At 41.5% G+C, this 17,559-nt stretch overlaps 1 protein-coding gene across 3 annotated transcripts in view; it reads left to right on the forward strand.

The window, feature by feature from the left end:
* The window catches only part of ARMH4 (armadillo like helical domain containing 4), a 148,640-nt gene that overhangs the window by 119,819 nt on the left and 11,262 nt on the right, over window positions 1–17,559 (forward strand). Inside the window, exon 6 of one of the 3 annotated variants that reach the window (XM_079914451.1) lies at window positions 17,115–17,321. The exons of the other annotated variants lie outside the window; for them this stretch is intronic. Coding sequence (XP_079770577.1) covers window positions 17,115–17,137 — 23 coding nt within the window. The 3' untranslated portion in view covers window positions 17,138–17,321. Of the gene's footprint in view, window positions 1–17,114; window positions 17,322–17,559 lie in introns of those variants that run through there. 3 annotated transcript variants of the gene reach the window in all.

Raw genomic sequence — 17,559 nt, forward strand, 5'->3', positions numbered from 1 at the left:
ACATTTCTCTTTTTTTGGTGTGTTATTCTCTATTTTGGTTCTGATATTACCTTTTTTTTTTTTTTTTTTTTTTGCGGTACGCGGGCCTCTCACCGCTGTGGCCTCTCCCGTCGTGGAGCACAGGCTCCAGACGCGCAGGCCCAGTGGCCACGGCCCACGGGCCCAGCCGCTCCGCGGGATCCTCCCGGACCGGGGCACGAACCCGCGTCCCCTGCATTGGCAGGCGGACCCTAACCCACTGCGCCACCAGGGAAGCCCCCCTGATATTACCTTTAACGTCATTATCATACCTGAAATCCTTTGTGGAAGGAGTGAAGCATGGGGAAGAGAAATGCTCTGTGCTATAAAGTCTTTTTCTCACTTCTGCATTAAAATTTGCTTTTCACAATCCTGTTTTCCCAGCATCTTCTCTGCAATTCTAACTATACCTAGCCATCCAGTACATGAACTTCTCTATTGTGTATGTGGAGTTCTGGTGCGTTCCATAGTATTGAGTCAGAGGGGCTCTCAAAAATGAGAAGTAGTAGGGGCTTCCCTGGTGGCGCAGTGGTTGAGAGTCCGCCTGCCGATGCAGGGGACACGGGTTCGTGCCCCGGTCTGGGAAGATCCCATATGCCGCGGAGCGGCTGGGCCCGTGAGCCATGGCCGCTGAGCCTGCGCGTCCGGAGCCTGTGCTCCACAACGGGAGAGGCCACAGCGGTGAGAGGCCTGTGTACCGCAAAAAAAAAAAAAAAAAAAAAAAAAAAAAAATGAGAAGTAGCATATTCTGATGGGTTGACATTGTGTTTACTTCAAATTATATTGTTTATAAAAGTCTTTGTGCTGGCTGCAGGTCTCAGCCCCCTTCCTCCTGTTCCAGGCTTCTTAATGATCTGTTGTCATCTGTTCAGGGAGGCTAGTCCTTGGCCTTAACCTGATATGGCCCTTCCTTTAGAGGCTGAAGAGTTTATGGGAAATGGTTTAAAAACTTTCTATAAAGTCCTTTTCTGAAATCAGGTAGTAGATATTGGTGAAGTGTTATAAAAGCAATGTGTCCAAATATCTTCGGAATAATCAGATCTGAATAAAATCAGTTAAATAGGCTTTTCTTTTTCTCTTAGATTAAAAGGGATGGTTAGTTCAGGTCCTCTGAGAAGCAGAGTCAAGATGGGATTATGTGTACAAGAGATTTGCTGGGAGGCCACCAGGGAAGGATAAAGGGAAGAGAGCAGGGGTGGGCTGGGAGAGCTTTCAGATTGCAGTGCAGGTCTGACTTCTGTGAAGGGAGAGGTGGAAGGAAGGAGGACTGGTAGGAAAGGATGCAGATGACAGCTCAGTTCTGAGAATGTTTTGGCCAGGCTGATTGTGAGTTCTTGAGCCCAAGTTGCCCATTAGAGGACCCCTCTGCCCCACAGGCCTGGACATGCACCAGTACCCACCTCATGCCCAGCCAGTGTCTGAGAGCAGCCCAGGGGACACATGCACACTGCACACTGTGGTGGTGGATCCAGAATTGGGGGGCAGGTAACCCATACTTCCCTGCAGCAGGAGAGCTAAGCAGACAATTCCATGGCTTTCACGAGGATCTCTAGGGGTGCATGAACTTGGACGGTAAAAATTACATCCTTATTTTCACTAACTGAATTTTAGTATTTTGTCTAATCATGAGTGGAGCCAGTAGCCATAGTAGTATTAGCAGTAACTGTGTCTTTCTCACCAACAAATATTACAGATAGTTTTATATCAGCATTATGGTTGTCACAGATATCTTAATATGTCAGTTATGCTCATCATTACTTTGAAAGTATGGTGGTTATTAGACCCATCCCTTGATCTTCTTATTGAATGAGAGAGTAAAAAGGTATATTTACTGTTGTGTCACAAATTTAAAAACTAATTTGATAATGGGATTTAAATATAATTGTTTCTTGAGAGTTTTATACATCTTATTTTATGCGTTTATAAACATGATTCCAAGAAGGGGTCTATAGTCTTCTCTGACAGACAAAGGAGTCCATTGCACAGAAATGGTTAAGAACCCCTCCTGCAGATAGTATTCAGTAGAACCCTTTTATTTTATTTTTTAAAACATTTGTTTACTTATCTATTTATTTTGGCTGCACCGGGTCTTAGTTGCGGCATGTGGACTTCTTAGTTGCGGCATGTGGGATCTAGTTCCCCGACCAGGGATTGAACCCAGGCCCCCTGCATTGGGAGCGCGGAGTCTTATCCCCTGGACCACCAGGGAAGTACCAGTAGAACCATTTTAATTGTATTATCCCAATTATCCTTTACCTCGCTCCAAGTGTATGAGAGCAGTAGCCCCAGTCCTCATGAGAGTATGTTACTGTGGAAGATGATTCATTAATTCAACAGAGTCCCTCGCATGCCAGGTGCTGTGTGGTGCTGAAGCTCCAGCAGTGAGCAACACAGGCACCCCTTCCCTCAGAGAGTTTAATCGACTAACAGGAAGGACAGCCATTAAGCAAGAACAGTTATGGTTATATTACCGTGTGCCATGTGATAGTAACAGCATGGGAGCCACAGGAGGCTCTGGCTGCCCCAGGAGAGGGACCTGTGTAGGAGTCAGAACAGACCTCCCTGAAAAGTGCCCTTTAAGCTGAGCCTGAAGAATGAGAGGAGTGAGTTGGGAAAAGAGGAGGTGGAGACAGAGGTTAAAGTGTGAAGATTTGACAGTGAGACACACTTAACTCATAAGAGCTGAAATCACACAGACCTTGTAAGCCATGTGAAGACGTTTAGACTTTTCCCCAAAGGCAAGAGGAAGCTTTGAAGGCGTTTTAAACAGGGAGTGATGTGATCAGTTTCCTTTCAAGAATATTACTTGGAAAGAAACAAGGGAAGCCTTTGTGGCACTAAGATGAAAAAAGATGGCAGCCTCCTAGGAAGTACATGGTGGGAGAAAACAACGTCAAGTAAGACAATCAAGTTATTCTTGTTTGATTTCTTTTTGGCTCTGTGTGAATGAGTGGGTCTTGAATCTCTACTTGTTAATCTATCACAGACTGCGTTACAATTGTGGAAACATCTTTCTTAGAGTTAAGATGTTCATAGTAGCTGCAGTTCTCTCCAAAGTCTATTGCAGATGCCTCTGTGTGAACATAAAACCTCACACAAATCTTGGAAAACTATTTGCCTATAATGTTGGGCCATGGAGAAAGTGGATGTTGTTTGGTTAGGTTCTCTTAGTGCACATTTGTTACTTGCTGCAGCGTTGATGGCCTTTAGACTTCTACATTAAGAAGAAAATAAACATCATTAAAAATGTAGATGCTTATATTGCCTATTAAACGAAAGGTTTCTGGCTGCTTCTTCATAAGAAACTTGTAAATGGGTTCCTGGTTTGTTTGTTACTAGGTAAAAACAAATCCATTTTGGTTGATGGCTAATTCAGGGCCATGTGTATTTAGGCAACTCATAAAAGTGTTTGTATGGAAACAAGTCTACGAGATAATCAGATTTTATTTCTAGTGTCTAACTGATGCTCAGAGCTTTGGGATTTAATTACGTCTGTTGAAAAAATACAGTTCAATTTCTCTTCCTCCCTTTTAAACATAACTGCAGTAATTCACAAATATACAAGGCTTTATAGATGTTTTCTGACAAAGTACCTGGTACCTATTAGATACTCAGTAAATGTTGGCTTCTTCTTCTAATTGAAAGAAAACATATCAAATAAAAAACCTACCCAAGACTTTGCTTCTGATTCCTGTGTTTCTTGCCTAGCAGTTGACTTGGTACATTTTGTGATTACTCCAGAGAAGTAAATAATTTAAGTGGGAAATTGTTTTGAGAGGAGACTGCTGTTTTCTAGTCATTTAGGTAGGCTGGCTTGAGCGTAATGTTGGGCATTTGCTCTAGTAGGGAGTGTAGCCGGTGGTTATCATGTGGGGTCTGAGGCATGATGAGTCGAGTATATGTGGATGGAATATAAGTTCTACCTTTTCCTTTCTCTGTGGCACCTACCCAGCTTCCAGGAGGACCCACATAGCTTCTTTACCTCATCTTCCATCACTTAGTGTGTCCATCTTCTTTTACTCAGCACAATGTTTTCAAAGTTCATCTGTGTTGTAGCAAGTATCAGTATTTCTTTTATTTTTATGGCTGAGTAATATTCCACTGCATGTATATACCACACTTTGTTTATGCATTTATCAGCTGATGGACATTTGGATTGTTTCTGTCTTTCGGCTATTGTGAATAGTGCTGTTATGAACATTAGTGGACAAGTATTTGTTTGAGGACCTGTTTTCAATTCTTTTGGAAATTTATATATGAGTGCAACTACTGAGTCATATGGTAATTTTATGTTTAATTTTTTGAGGAACTGATGAATTGTTTTACCCAGTGGCTGCATACTTTCCACTTCTACCAGCAGTGTGTGAGGTTTCAATTTCTCCACATTCTTGCCAACACGGTTATTCTCTCTTTTAATTTTTGTTTTGTTTTGTTTTCAGTATGCCTTCCTAGTGGTGTGAAGTGGTGTCTCACTGGGACTCCGATTTGCATTTCCCTAATGACTAATGATGTTCAGCATCTTTTCATGTGCTTCTTGGCCATTAGTATACATGCTACAACCTGGTTGAACCTTGAAAACATTATGCTAAGTGAAAGAAGCCAGACACAAAAGGTCACGTATGGTATGATCCCATTTACATGAAATATCTAAAATAGGTAAATCCTTAAACACAGGAAGTAGATTAGTAGTTGCCAGAGGCTGGGGGAGGGGAGAATGGAGAGTGACTGCTTAATGGGCATGAGGTTTCCTTTTGGGTTGATAAAACACATTTTGGGATGAGATAGAGGTGATGGTTATGAAACATTGGGAATATGCTAAATGTCACTGAACTATACACTTTAAAATGGTCATTTGTAGGTTTTGTGAGTTCCACCTCAATAAATAAAAAAGCGAAAACGCCTGGTTAGAAGTTGAGTCTCGGCTTCCAGTTCCAGTAGCCGACTTCCAGTTCCAGCAGCACGGTAGACTGAGTGTAGATTTCCACCTCCTGTTGCAAACTGAGAAATTCTGCCTAAAGCAAAACAAAAATGTAAAATATGCAACTGGGCTGGAAGGGAAAGCTGTTGTTGCCGGGGCGGCAGCTTAAGGCTGGAGCGGTAGCTTCCTGAGCGGAGGCTGTGGCGTCTAAGGGGGGACGAGACCACCTATAGATGCTGGGATGAGGGGTGGAGTTTAACACCAGTGTTGGGCCAAGAGACATGACCTTGGGCTGGGGTAGGGCAGGGGACAGGAACTAAAACCCCTGGGTAAGAAGACATTCTGGGAAAGCTGCCTCCTTGGTGAAAAGGGGTATGGAATAATACCCGCCTCAAGTCAGGGAAACCGAAAGGGGCTCTGGTGGGAGAGAAACACGAAAGCCCCAGGCCTACCTTCATCATGCAAGAACCCGCAACTCAGAAATGAACGCACAGCACTGTTCCAGGTGGGTGAGCCTCCTGGGTTCAGCACAAGCAAACAGAAACTGCTCATCTGTAGTGACACTTCCGCAATGCGGGCTGCCCAAGACTCCTAGGGGAAAACAGTGTCCACTGAAAAATCCGTCCCCGTGAGAAACTACAGATCACACAAGGAAACATCCCAGCATGAAGGAAAGTAAGTAGACATAACAGACAGGACGGTTAGCATCTCAAGAACTTGGCAAAATAGAAGTATGTTTGAAATGATTAAAGAATAAGGACACTGAGATTGACTCCACTGTTTTAATAAAATGTTTCCCCATTTAATAAAATGTTGAACAGCTGCTCCCAGGGAGTGTGTGCAAAGTTTGCATAAGGGATTTAAAAGGGGAAAGGTGGGGACGGAGGTCGTCCTCCTGCTGTCTTATAGTGGTCTGGCGAGGCCTTTAGGTTTTTTCCTGAGGATCAAGGGCTCAGGGAAACTTTTATATTAACTGCGATACTCAGGGGCCCTTAGCCAAAGATTTGCCTTCATTTTTCTTGAGAGTGCAGCTTCGTATTTGCCCATCATTGTGAGGCGTGTTGCATTATGAACCGGTAAATGGAACTTTTGGAAACAAACCCCAAAGCTACCTTGAAAACCACTTTAGTACTCATTCAATTAGCGCTCCACTTCTTATTGATTTGATCTGTTGGCTGAGCCACGGCACTAGGAAATCAGTGAGCTTCATGGTGATTAAGTAGAATCGTGTCAGAAAGTTTACATAAGGATCATCAGCAAACGTGAGACTTCAGGGTTACCTGGTCACTAAGCCAACCTTCCCTTTGCCTCATCCTATGATCAAGCCATGGCTATTATCAGTGGAAGTCCCAAAAATTATGTAAAGAGGAGGAGTGCCTGGGGATCTTGTCTTGAAGCTGAAGCAGTCTGTCACTTTACATAACATTGAGAATAGATGGGACTGCAGATGCAGGCCTGATGGACTTCATGGTTGTGACAGCCTCACCTACACCTTGAGATGGCAAAGGTTAGTTTCAGTGCATCTGGCCAACAACACACACGGACTTGACTTTGCGCTGGAAGCCGGATGAGGCTGTACTTTGGGAAGCAGTAAAGTTTCTATTAAAAATAAAGTATGGGGACTTCCCTGGCAGTCTAGTGGTTAAGACTCTGCGCTTCCAGTGCAGGGGCCACGGGTTTGATCTCTGGTCGGGGAACTAAGATCCCACATGCCGTGAGATGTGGACAAAAAAAAAAAAAAAAAGTATGAAGACGAAACTCTTCTTTTTCACCAAGGGATTGAAGATTGGGTAGTGCAGATGTGAAGAGAGAGCTGCAAGAGTGAGCTGGGGAGAATTTCAGGTCCCCTGAGTGTGGCCTTGTTGCTGTCGAGTAGTTAAACCATAGATCAGAAACCTCAGTGCTCAGGAGAATTTTCAAGTGTGTCTTAGACAAAGTGCAGTGTTTCTGTTTTTTATCCCCCGCAATCGGGTGTAGAGGAGGGGCCTAGACAAGTTGTATTTTCCCTTTGTGAGCAATGTTGCATATCATGCTTGCCTTTTCTGGGAAGAGAAAGAAGCACACATGGAGGGATAGTTTCTTCTTCATTAATGCACCATGTACTTCATGTAGTTGTAGTTCACGACAGCCTTCTCATCATACAGTTGATACATGCAGTTTATGGTTTGTCAGTATGGTTATCATTAATAAATGACCCCAAGAAGATGTACAGTTGATTACAAGATGTTTTCTTTGCAGCTCCACAGTAGGTATCTAGTGTCATTCCTAAGTTTGCTGTCAACTAAAGACGTCCTTAATATTACTTGAAAGTAGAGATTAGGGTATCTGGGCTCTTTGCACCCTTCTCGGTAAGTATCGGGCAGAGCCTTCAGAATTAATTGCTTCTTAGATGCACCATTACTGCTCACTTAGCCCTATGCAAAGAAGTAGGTCATTCTATTCATCAGAAGCTTGCTGTTCTGTAATTATGTGAGGAGCAAATAATTATAGATATGGTTTCTGTGTAATTTTAAAGCAGGTAAATATAGCATCATTAGAGCATAATCTATAGCTGGAAAAACTTGTTTCTTTAAAAAACATGCAGACAACATTTAAACCTTGGTAAGTTTTATTATTCTTAAATGTGTTATGTAAGTTGGAAAAAATCTTTGTTTCTTGGGCTGGAAGAGGCACTTATGATTAAATATCAAGGAAGAAAAAGAACTGGTCTCCATTTCTTTCTTTCTCTCTTTCTTTTTAAAATATTTATTTATTTATTTGGCTGCATCAGGTCTTATTTGCAGCATGCAGGATCTTTCGTTGTGTGCGCAGGCCTAGTTGCCCCACGGCATGTGGGATCTTAGTTCCCCGACCAGGGATCGAACCTGCGTCCCCTGTATTGGAAGGTGGATCCTTAACCACTGGACCACCAGGGAAGTCCCCTCCATTTATTTCTTGACACTATAGAAACACCATAATTGAAATTTAGTCACGTATGCTTTGAACAAAGGACTGTGTACTGATGTTTCATTTTTTATAGGTGGAACATACATCTCTCTTTTCATTGATTGAGATAAAAATCAGGTTTCCCACTTTACTGAAAGATGTAAATGATGCTGAAATTTTGATTATTACAGAGACTGTGTTTATAACCCTTTCAAAATTGAATGCAAGTGGAACTAGCCATAAACTACACCTTGCACAATGCTATATGGAAGGGGTACATTTTTAAAATTGAGGTAGCCTGGAGTCCTTCGATTAGAATTAATGTACATGAATGGAGATGGCTTCTTCCTTGAACTTGGCCAGCTCGCCTGTCTTCCTTGCTTTTTTACTTCTGTTTATTCCGAGAGTTTGTTTTAATGTACAAAATGAATAAAGTTGATATGCCAAAGTGCGGGCCTGCCTATATGGTTGGCAGAATTAGACTAGTGTCTTAGTTTGCATTCGCCCTAAGAGCAAGACGGTGACTTCAGGAAGCGCGGCGAGGGAAGTGAGACGGGGAGGGTGGGGGGCCAGTGAAGGGGGTGATGCTCATGAGTGGATTGTTGCAGGGTCTCCTTGCTGCTGGGGATTCTCTGAGAAGCTGTGTGGAACACACCTCGGTGGTGAGGAAAGCGAAGGGATTTACCTGATGTGGTAGGCAGAATAATGGTTCTTCCAAAGAGGTCCACATCCTAACCTGTGGAATCCGTGAATATGTTACTGTACAAAGAGAACTTTGCCGATGTGAATGAGTTAAGGACCTAGAGAGAGGGAGATTATCATAATAATCTTCTTATAAGAGATACTTCTCCTTATAAGAGAGAAGTAGCAGGGTCAGAGCCAGAGAAGAAAATACGACAAAGGAAGCAGAGCTTAGAGATTTGAGGGGCTATGCTGTTGGCTTTGAAGATAGATGAAGGAGCCATGAGCCAAGGGGCCACAGTCTCCAGGAGCTGGAAGAGGCAAGGAAACATATTCTCCTCTAGAACTTCCAGAAGGAACCGGCCCTGCAGACATCTTGACTTTAGCCCATGAGACTGATTTTGGACTTCTGACCTCCAGAAATATGAGATCAGAAATCTGTGTTGTTTTAAGCCATTAAATTTGGGAGAGCAGCAATAGGAAACTAATATATCCACCAACTCACAGGCCTCATTGATTGAGGATGGCTTCTAGGACAATATTTCCTTGGTGCTTCTAAATTTATTTTTTTAATTTATTTATTTTTGGCTGTGTCATGTCTTCATTGCTGCGCGGGCTTTCTCTAGTTGTGGCGAGCAGGGGCTACTCTTCGATGCGGTGCGTGGGCTTCTCATTGCGGTGGCTTCTCTTGTTGTGGAGCATGGGCTCTAGGTGTGCGGGCTTCAGTAGTTGTGCCGCGCGGGCTCAGTAGTTGTGGCTTGAGGGCTCTAGAGCATAGGCTCAGTCGTTGTGGCGCATGGGCTTAGTTGCTCCGCGGCATGTGGGATCTTCCTGGACCAGGGCTCGAACCCGTGTCCCCTGCATTGGCAGGTGGATTCTTAACCACTGCGGTAGGCGGATTCTTAACCACTGCGTCACCAGGGAAGTTCCCCCTTGGTGCTTCTAGCCACCCGCATGCAGGCTCCTATGACGGATGGACGCCCTCAGGCAGAGAAAACCTCAGCCTGCACAGGATGGGAGTGGTCTTCAGGGCACCTCTGCAGGGGGCCGGGGCACAACCAGTGGGCTTGGCTGTACCTGGACAAAGGATTTGATCACGGAATGTGTAAACGTCCTCATAACCACTTGGAACTAGGTCTGTTGGGTTGTTTCATACGAACAGTTCAGGTTTCTGAGCCCCTCTGACCATTCCTTTGCTGTGTCTTCTCCTGGCCCATGCTCTTCTGCATGACCTTTAAATGTTGGGGTTCCTAGGCATTATGCCCTCGGTCTTGTCCAGTCTTCCTCTGTGATGGTTAATTTTATGTGTCAACTTGACCGGGCCATGTGCTGTCCAGACACTTGGTCATTTTTCTGGGTGTGCTTGTAAGAGTGTTTTGGGATGAGATTAACACTTGAATTGGTAGACGGAGTAGAGCATATTGCCTTCCCTAATGTGAATGGCCCTCATCCAGTCAGTTGAAGACCTGAAGAGCATAAAAAGGTTGACCCTCCCCTGAGCAAGAGAGAATTCCTCCTCCCTGACTGCCTTCGAGCTGGGCCACTGGTTTTTTTTCCTGCGTTTGGACTTGAACTGAAACGTCAACTTTCTTGGGTCTCTAGGTGCCAATTCACCCTGCAGATCTTGGACTTGTCAGCTTCCATAATTGCACGAGCCAATTCCTTATGATAAATCCCTTTATATATATATATATATATATATATCTTGTATTGGTTTTGCTTTTCTGGAGAAACCTGTCTAATATATACTCCATACTCCAGGGCGATTTTCTCTGCTCTTGACTTCTATCAATAGGCTGGTCAATCCCAAACCTTGGTCTTCAGCCTGGGTTTCTCCATATCCCAATTTTAAACTGCCGACAGAGACATCCCCATGGATGTTGTATAGATACTTTAAACTCCACATATTCAGAGTGAAACTCATTATCATCCCCCTAGGAATCTGCTCCTGCTTTCTGTATTCCGTCTTTTTCCATTACGTCACTATGTACTCTGATCCCATAGTCAGTATCATCAGCATTGCTCATTCTGAGTTTTAAACTTTCAGGATTTCTGCCATTTAGCTCTGTTGTTCCCCAATGGAGAGCACCCCTGGCACACAGGACTGTGTTGGAAAAATCCTACGGCTAAGAAGGAACTAGGAGATCTAGTTTATCCTCATGCAAAGACACACACACAAACACAAACACACTGGGCAAGTTGAGGGAGAGAAAAAGACAGATACATACAGAAAGCAACAGAGCCATACAGATAGGCAGATAGACAGGGTCTGACAGAGAAGTTAAAAAGGGAGGAAAAGAAAGAGATACAGACTACAATGTGATATAAAGAGGCATAGAGTAAGAGATAGTGGGAGACCCATGTAGAGGCAGAGAGAGAACATTTGTCAGACAGGGAGGAGAATGTAGAGAAAGAAGGAGCTGGACTAACAGAGGTGAGCAGATACACACTGTGTCCCAAACTTGAAAAAGCCCTACTGTGTGCTGTTATGGTCACCCTGGACCACCTGCCCACACCCCTCCCCAAAGTGACCCACTGGCCTGCTGAACAGGTATATGCTTTAGAGCCATAGGGCCTGGGTTCAAATTCCAGCTCAGCCACTTTTTAGCTACGTGGCTCTCAGCACTTTACTTAAGCTTCGTTTTCTTCATCTGTAAAATGGGGATAGTAATACCTACCTTGCAAGCTTTTTTGCCAGATGCTCAATAATTATTAGCTCTCCCAAATCCTGATATCCTCTGGCTCCCATCCATTCCCCCTTTGTTTTGAATTTTATTTTTTTATACACCTCTCCTCCCTTTTTTTAAACTTTTTTTTCTTTTTTAACATCTTTATTGGAGTAATATTGCTTTACAATGTTATGTTAGTTTCTGCTGTACAATAAAGTGAATCAGCTATACATATACATATATCCCCATATCTCCTCCCTCTTGCATCTCCCTCCCACCCTCCCTATCCCACCCCTCTAGGTGGTCCCAAAGCACCGAGCTGATCTCCCTGTGCTATGCGGCTGCTTCCCACTAGCTATCTATTTTACATTTGGAGGTATATATTAGTCCATACCACTCTCTCACTTCGTCCCAGCTTACCCTTCCCCCTCCCCGTGTCCTCAAGTCCATTCTCTACATCTGCGTCTTTATTCCTGTCCTGCCCCTAGGTTCTTCAGAACCATTTTTTTTTTTTTTTTTAGATTCCATGTATATGTGTTAGCATACGGTATTTGTTTTTCTCTTTCTGACTTACTTCACCCTGTATGACAGCCTCTAGGTCCATCCACCTCACTACAAATAACTCAATTTTGTTTCTTTTTGTGGCTGAGTAATATTCCATTGTATATATGTGCCACATCTTTAACCATTCATCTGTCAATGGACACTTAGGTTGCATCCATGTCCTGGCTATTGTAAACAGAGCTACAATGAACATTTTGGTACATGACTCTTTTTGAATTATGGCTTTCTCAGGGTATATGCCCAGTAGTGGGATTGCTTGGTCGTATGGTAGTTCTATTTTTAGTTTTTTAAGGAACCTTCATACTGTTCTCCATAGTGGTTGTACTAATTTACATTCCCACCAACAGTGCAAGAGGGTTCCCGTTTCTCCACACCCTCTCCAGCATTTATTGTTTGTAGATTTTTTAATGATGGCCATTCTGACTGGAGTGAGGTAATACCTCATTGTAGTTTTGATTTGCATTTCTCTAATGATTAGTGATACTGAGCATTCTTTCATGTGTTTGTTGGCAGTCTGTATATCTTCTTTGGAGAAATGTCTATTTAGGTCTTCTGCCCATTTTTGGATTGGGTTGTTTGTTTTTTGATATTGAGCTGCATGATCTGCTTGTAAATTTTGGAGATTAATCCTTTGTCTGTTCCTTCATTTGCAAAAATTTTCTCCCATTCAGAGGGTTGTCTTTTTGTCTTGTTTATGGTTTCCTTTGCTGTGCAAAAGCTTTGAAGTTTCATTAGGTCCCATTTGCTTATTTTTGTTTTTATTTCCATTTCTCTAGCAGGTGGGTCAAAAAGGATCTTGCTGTGATTTATGTCATAGAGTGTTCTACCTGTGTTTTCCTCTAAGAGTTTTATAGTGTCTGACTTTACCTTTAGGTCTTTAATCCATTTTGAGTTTATTTTTGTGTATGGTGTTAGGGAGTGTTCTCATTTCATTCTTTGACATGTAGCTGTCCAGTTTTCCCAGCACCACTTAATGAAGAGGCTGTCTTTTCTCCATTGTATATTCTTGCCTCCTTTATCAAAGATAAGGTGACCATATGTGCGTGGGTTTATTTCTGGGCTTTCTATCCTGTTCCATTGATCTGTATTTCTGTTTTTTGCCAGTACCATACTGTCTTGATTACTGTAGCTTTGTAGTATAATTTGACGTGCGGGAGCCTGATTCCTCCAGCTCTGTTTTTCTTTCTCAAGAGTGCTTTGGCTATTCGGGGTCTCTTGTGTTTCCATACAAACTGTGAAATTTTTCATGCTAGTTCTGTGAAAAATGCCATTGGTAGTTTGATAGGGATTGCATTGAATCTGTAGATTGCTTTGGGTAGTATAGTCATTTTCACAATGTTGATTAATCTAATCCAAGAACATGGTATATCTCTCCATCTGTTTGTATCATCTTTAATTTCTTTCATCAGTGTCTTATAGTTTTCTGCAAACAGATCTTTTGTCTCCTTAGGTAGGTTTATTCTTAGGTATTTTATTCCTTTTGTTGCAATGGTAAATGGGAGTGTTTCCTTAATTTCTCCTTCAGGTTTTTAAACATTAGTTTATAGGAATGCAAGAGATTTCTGTGCATTAATTTTGTATTCTGCAACTTTACCAGATTCATTGATTAGCTCTAGTAGTTTTCTGGTAGCATCTTTAGGATTGTCTATGTATAGTATCATGTCATCTGCAAGCAGTGACACCTTTACTTCTTATTTTCCGATTTGGATTCCTTTTATTTCTTTTTCTTCTCTGATTGCTATGGTGAAAACTTCCAAAACTATGTTGAATAATAGTGGTGAGAGTGGACAACCTTGTCTTGTTCCTGATCTTAGTGAAAATGGTTTCAGTTTTTCACCATTGAGAACGATGTTCGTTGTGAGTTTGCCATATATGACCTTTATTATGTTGAGGTAAGTTCCCTCTATGCCTTCTTTCTGGAGGGTTTTTATCATAAATCGGTGTTGAATTTTGTCAAAAGCTATTTTGCATCTATTGAGATGATTATATGGTTTTTCCCTTTCAATTTGTTAATATGGTGTATCACATTGATTGATTTGTGTATATTGAAGAGCCTTGTATTTCTGGGATAAACCCCACTTGATTATGGTGTATGATCCTTTTTTTTTGCTATATGTGGGCCTCTCACTGTTGTGGCCACTCTCGTTGCGGAACACAGGCTCTGGACGCGCAGGCTCAGCAGCCATGGCTCATGGGCCCAGCTGCTCCATGGCATGGGGGATCTTCCCAGACCGGGGCACGAACCCGTGTCCCCTGCATCGGCAGGCGGACTCTCAACCACTGCACCACCAGGGAAGCCCTATGATCCTTTTAATGTGCTGTTGGATTCTGTTTGCTGGTATTTTGTTGACGATTTTTGCATCTATGTTCATCAGTGATATTGGCCTGTAGTTTTCTTTCTTTGTGACATCTTTGTATGGTTTTGGTATCAGGGTGATGGTGGCCTCATAGAATGAGTATGGGAGTGTTCCTCCCTCTGGTATATTTTGGAAGAGTTTGAGAAGGATAGGTATTAGCTCTTCTCTAAATGTTTGATAGAACTCTCCTGTGAAGCCATCTGGTCCTGCACTTTTGTTGGAAGATTTTTAATCACAGTCTCAATTTCAATACTTGTGATTGGTTTGTTCATATTTTCTATTTCTTCCTGGTTCAGTCAGAAGGTTGTGCTTTTCTAAGAATTTGTCCATTTCTTCCAGATTGTCCATTTTATTGGCATATAGTTGCTGGTAGTAATCTCTCATGATCCTTTGTACTTCTGCAGTGTCAGTTGTTGCTTCTCCTTTTTCATTTCTAATTCTGTTGATTTGAGTCTTCTCCCTTTTTCTTCTTGATGAGTCTGGCTAATGGTTTATCAATTTTGTTTATCTTCTCAAAGAACCAGCTTTTAGTTTTATTGATCTTTGCTATTGTTTCCTTCATTTCTTTTTCATTTATTTCTGATCTGATCTTTATGATTTCTTTCCTGCTGCTAACTTTGGGGTGTTTTTGTTCTTTCTCTAATTGCCTTAGGTGTAAGATTAGGTTGTTTATTTGAGATGTTGCTTGTTTCTTGAGGTAGGATTGTTGCTCTAAACTTCCCTCTTAGAACTGCTTTTGCTGCTTCCCATAGGTTTTGGGTCATCGTGTTTTCACTGTCATCTGTTTCTGAGTATTTTTTAATTTCCTCTTTGATTTCTTCAGTGATCTGACGGTTATTAAGTAGTGTATTGTTTAGCCTCCATGTGTTAGTATGTTTTACAGATTTTTTCCTGTAATTGATTTCTAGTCTCATATCATTGTTACTTGATACTATTTCAATTTTCTTAAATTTACCAAGGCTTGATTTGTGACCCAAGGTATGATCTATCCTGGAGAATGTTCCATGAGCACTTGAGAAGAAAGTGTATTCTGTTGTTTTTCGATGAAATGTCCTATAAATATCAATTAAGTCCATCTTGTTTAATTTATCATTTAAAGCTTGTGTTTCCTTTTTTATTTTCATTTTGGATGATCTGTCCATTGGTGAAAGTGGGGTTTTAAAGTCCCCTACTATGATTGTGTTACTGTTGCTTTCCCGTTTTATGGCTGTTAGTATTTGCTTTATGTATTGAGGTGCTCCTATGTTGGGTGCATAAATATTTACAATTGTTATGTCTTCTTCCTGGATTGATTCCTTGATCATTATGTAGTGTCCTTCTTTGTCTCTTGTAATAGTTTTTATTTTAAAGTCTATTTTGTCTGATATGAGAATTGCTACTCCAGCTTTCTTTTGATTTCCATTTGCATGGAATATCTTTTTCCATCCCCTCACTTTCAGTCTGTATGTGTCCCTAGGTCTGAAGTTGGTCTCTTGTAGACAGCATATATACGGGTCTTGTTTTTGTATCCATTCAGCTAGTCTTTGTCTTTTGGTTGGAGCATTTAATCCATTTACATTTAAGATAATTATCAGTATGTATGTTCCTATTACCATTTTCTTAATTGTTTCGGGTTTGTTATTGTATGTCTCTTCCTTCTCTTGTGTTTTCTGCCTAGAGAAGTTCCTTTCGCATTTCCTTTAGTAAAGCTGGTTTGGTGGTGCTGAATTCTCTTAGCTTTTGCTTGTCTGTAAAGGTTTTAGTTTCTCTGTCAAATCTGAATGAAATTCTTGCTGGGTAGAGTAATCTTGGTTGTAGGTTTTTCCCTTTCATCACTTTAAATATGTCCTGCCACTCCCTTCTGGCTTTCAGAGTTTCTGCTGAAAGATCAGCTATTAACCTTATGGGGATTCCCTTGTATGTTATTTGTTGTTTTTCCCTTGCTGCTTTTAATATTTTTTCTTTGTTTTTAATCTTTGATAGTTTGATTAATATGTGTCTTGGAATATTTCTCCTTGGATTTATCCTGTATGGGACTCTCTGCACTTCCTGGACTTGATTGACTATTCCCTTTCCCATATTAGGGAAGTTTTCAACTATAATCTCTTCAGATATTTTCTCCGTTCCTTTCTTTTTCTCATCTTCTTCTGGGACACCTATAATTCGAATGATGGTATGTTTAATGTTGTCCCTGAGGTCTCTGAAACTGTCCTCAATTCTTTTCATTCTTTTTTCTTCATTCTGCTCTGCGGTAGTTATTTCCACTATTTTATCTTCCAGGTCACTTATCTGTTCTTCTGCTCCAGTTATTCTGCTATTGATTCCTTCTGGAGAATTTTTAATTTCATTTATTGTGTTGTTCATCATTGTTTGTTTGTGCTTTAGTTCTTCTAGGTCCTTGTTAAACATTTCTTGTATTTTCTCCATTCTATTTCCAAGATTTTGGATCATCTTTACTATCATTACTCTGAATTCTTTTTTAGGTAGACTGTCTATTTCCTCTCATTTGTTTGGTCTGGTGGGTTTTTACCTTGCTCCTTCATCTGCTGTGTGTTTCTCTGTCTTTTCATTTTGCTTAACTTACAGTGTTTGGGGTCTCCTTTTAGCAGGCTACAGGTTCGTAGTTCCTGTTGGTTTTGGTGTCTGCCCCCATTGGCTAAGGTTGGTTCAGTGCGTTGTGTAGGCTTCCTGGTGGAGGGGACTAGTCCCTGTGTTCTGGTGGTTGAGGCTTGATCTTTTCTTTCTGGTGGGCAGGACCATGTCAGGTGTACACCTTCCCACTTTCGTGAAAGGGAGTTTATATGTGCCTGGGATAAATATAGCTAATAAAACTTTATTATTGGAAATAAATGAAAATTAAGAATACCCTTGTAAATTAGCAATTTAGGAGACTTTTCAGCCACAGTATATTTGAAAACCAACCATACTTATAATTGACAAGATACATGGAAATGTTTTATCTGCAATTTCTTTTTTACTCTCCCCCTCCTCCCTGTTTTCTAGTAGATAAGCTAGGAGAGGGCTAATTGCTGCTCCTGGAACTCCTGTACAGAAGAGGACACTGGTGAGCATAATGGAGAACTTGCTTTTAATGATCCTTGTCTACTTTTTTTGCTTTTAATAATCCCTGTCTACTTTTTTGCCCACATTTACCTCTCTCTGTACAGAAGGAGACCACAGGCATGATTATATTGCTACACTTTCAGACTTGCATCAGTAAAATTTCAAGAAAGAAAACAAACCAGAACCAGTAGGATTAGAATGAATCTGTAGCTGTGGGCTGAGGAATTAACCAAGTGGAAGGGCCTCACATTCTCATGTTCCCCACTATGGCAATCTACCATTAACCTCCAGTTGCAAATGTTTACAGAATTTTGTAGGGGTTTTGGGGGGTAAGATATGGTTTTTAAATGTTACAAGTACTAAAAATTAGAAATAATTTGGAAAA

The sequence above is a fragment of the Stenella coeruleoalba genome (assembly GCF_951394435.1).
Source record: "Stenella coeruleoalba genome assembly, chromosome: 2".
NCBI lineage: Eukaryota > Metazoa > Chordata > Mammalia > Artiodactyla > Delphinidae > Stenella > Stenella coeruleoalba.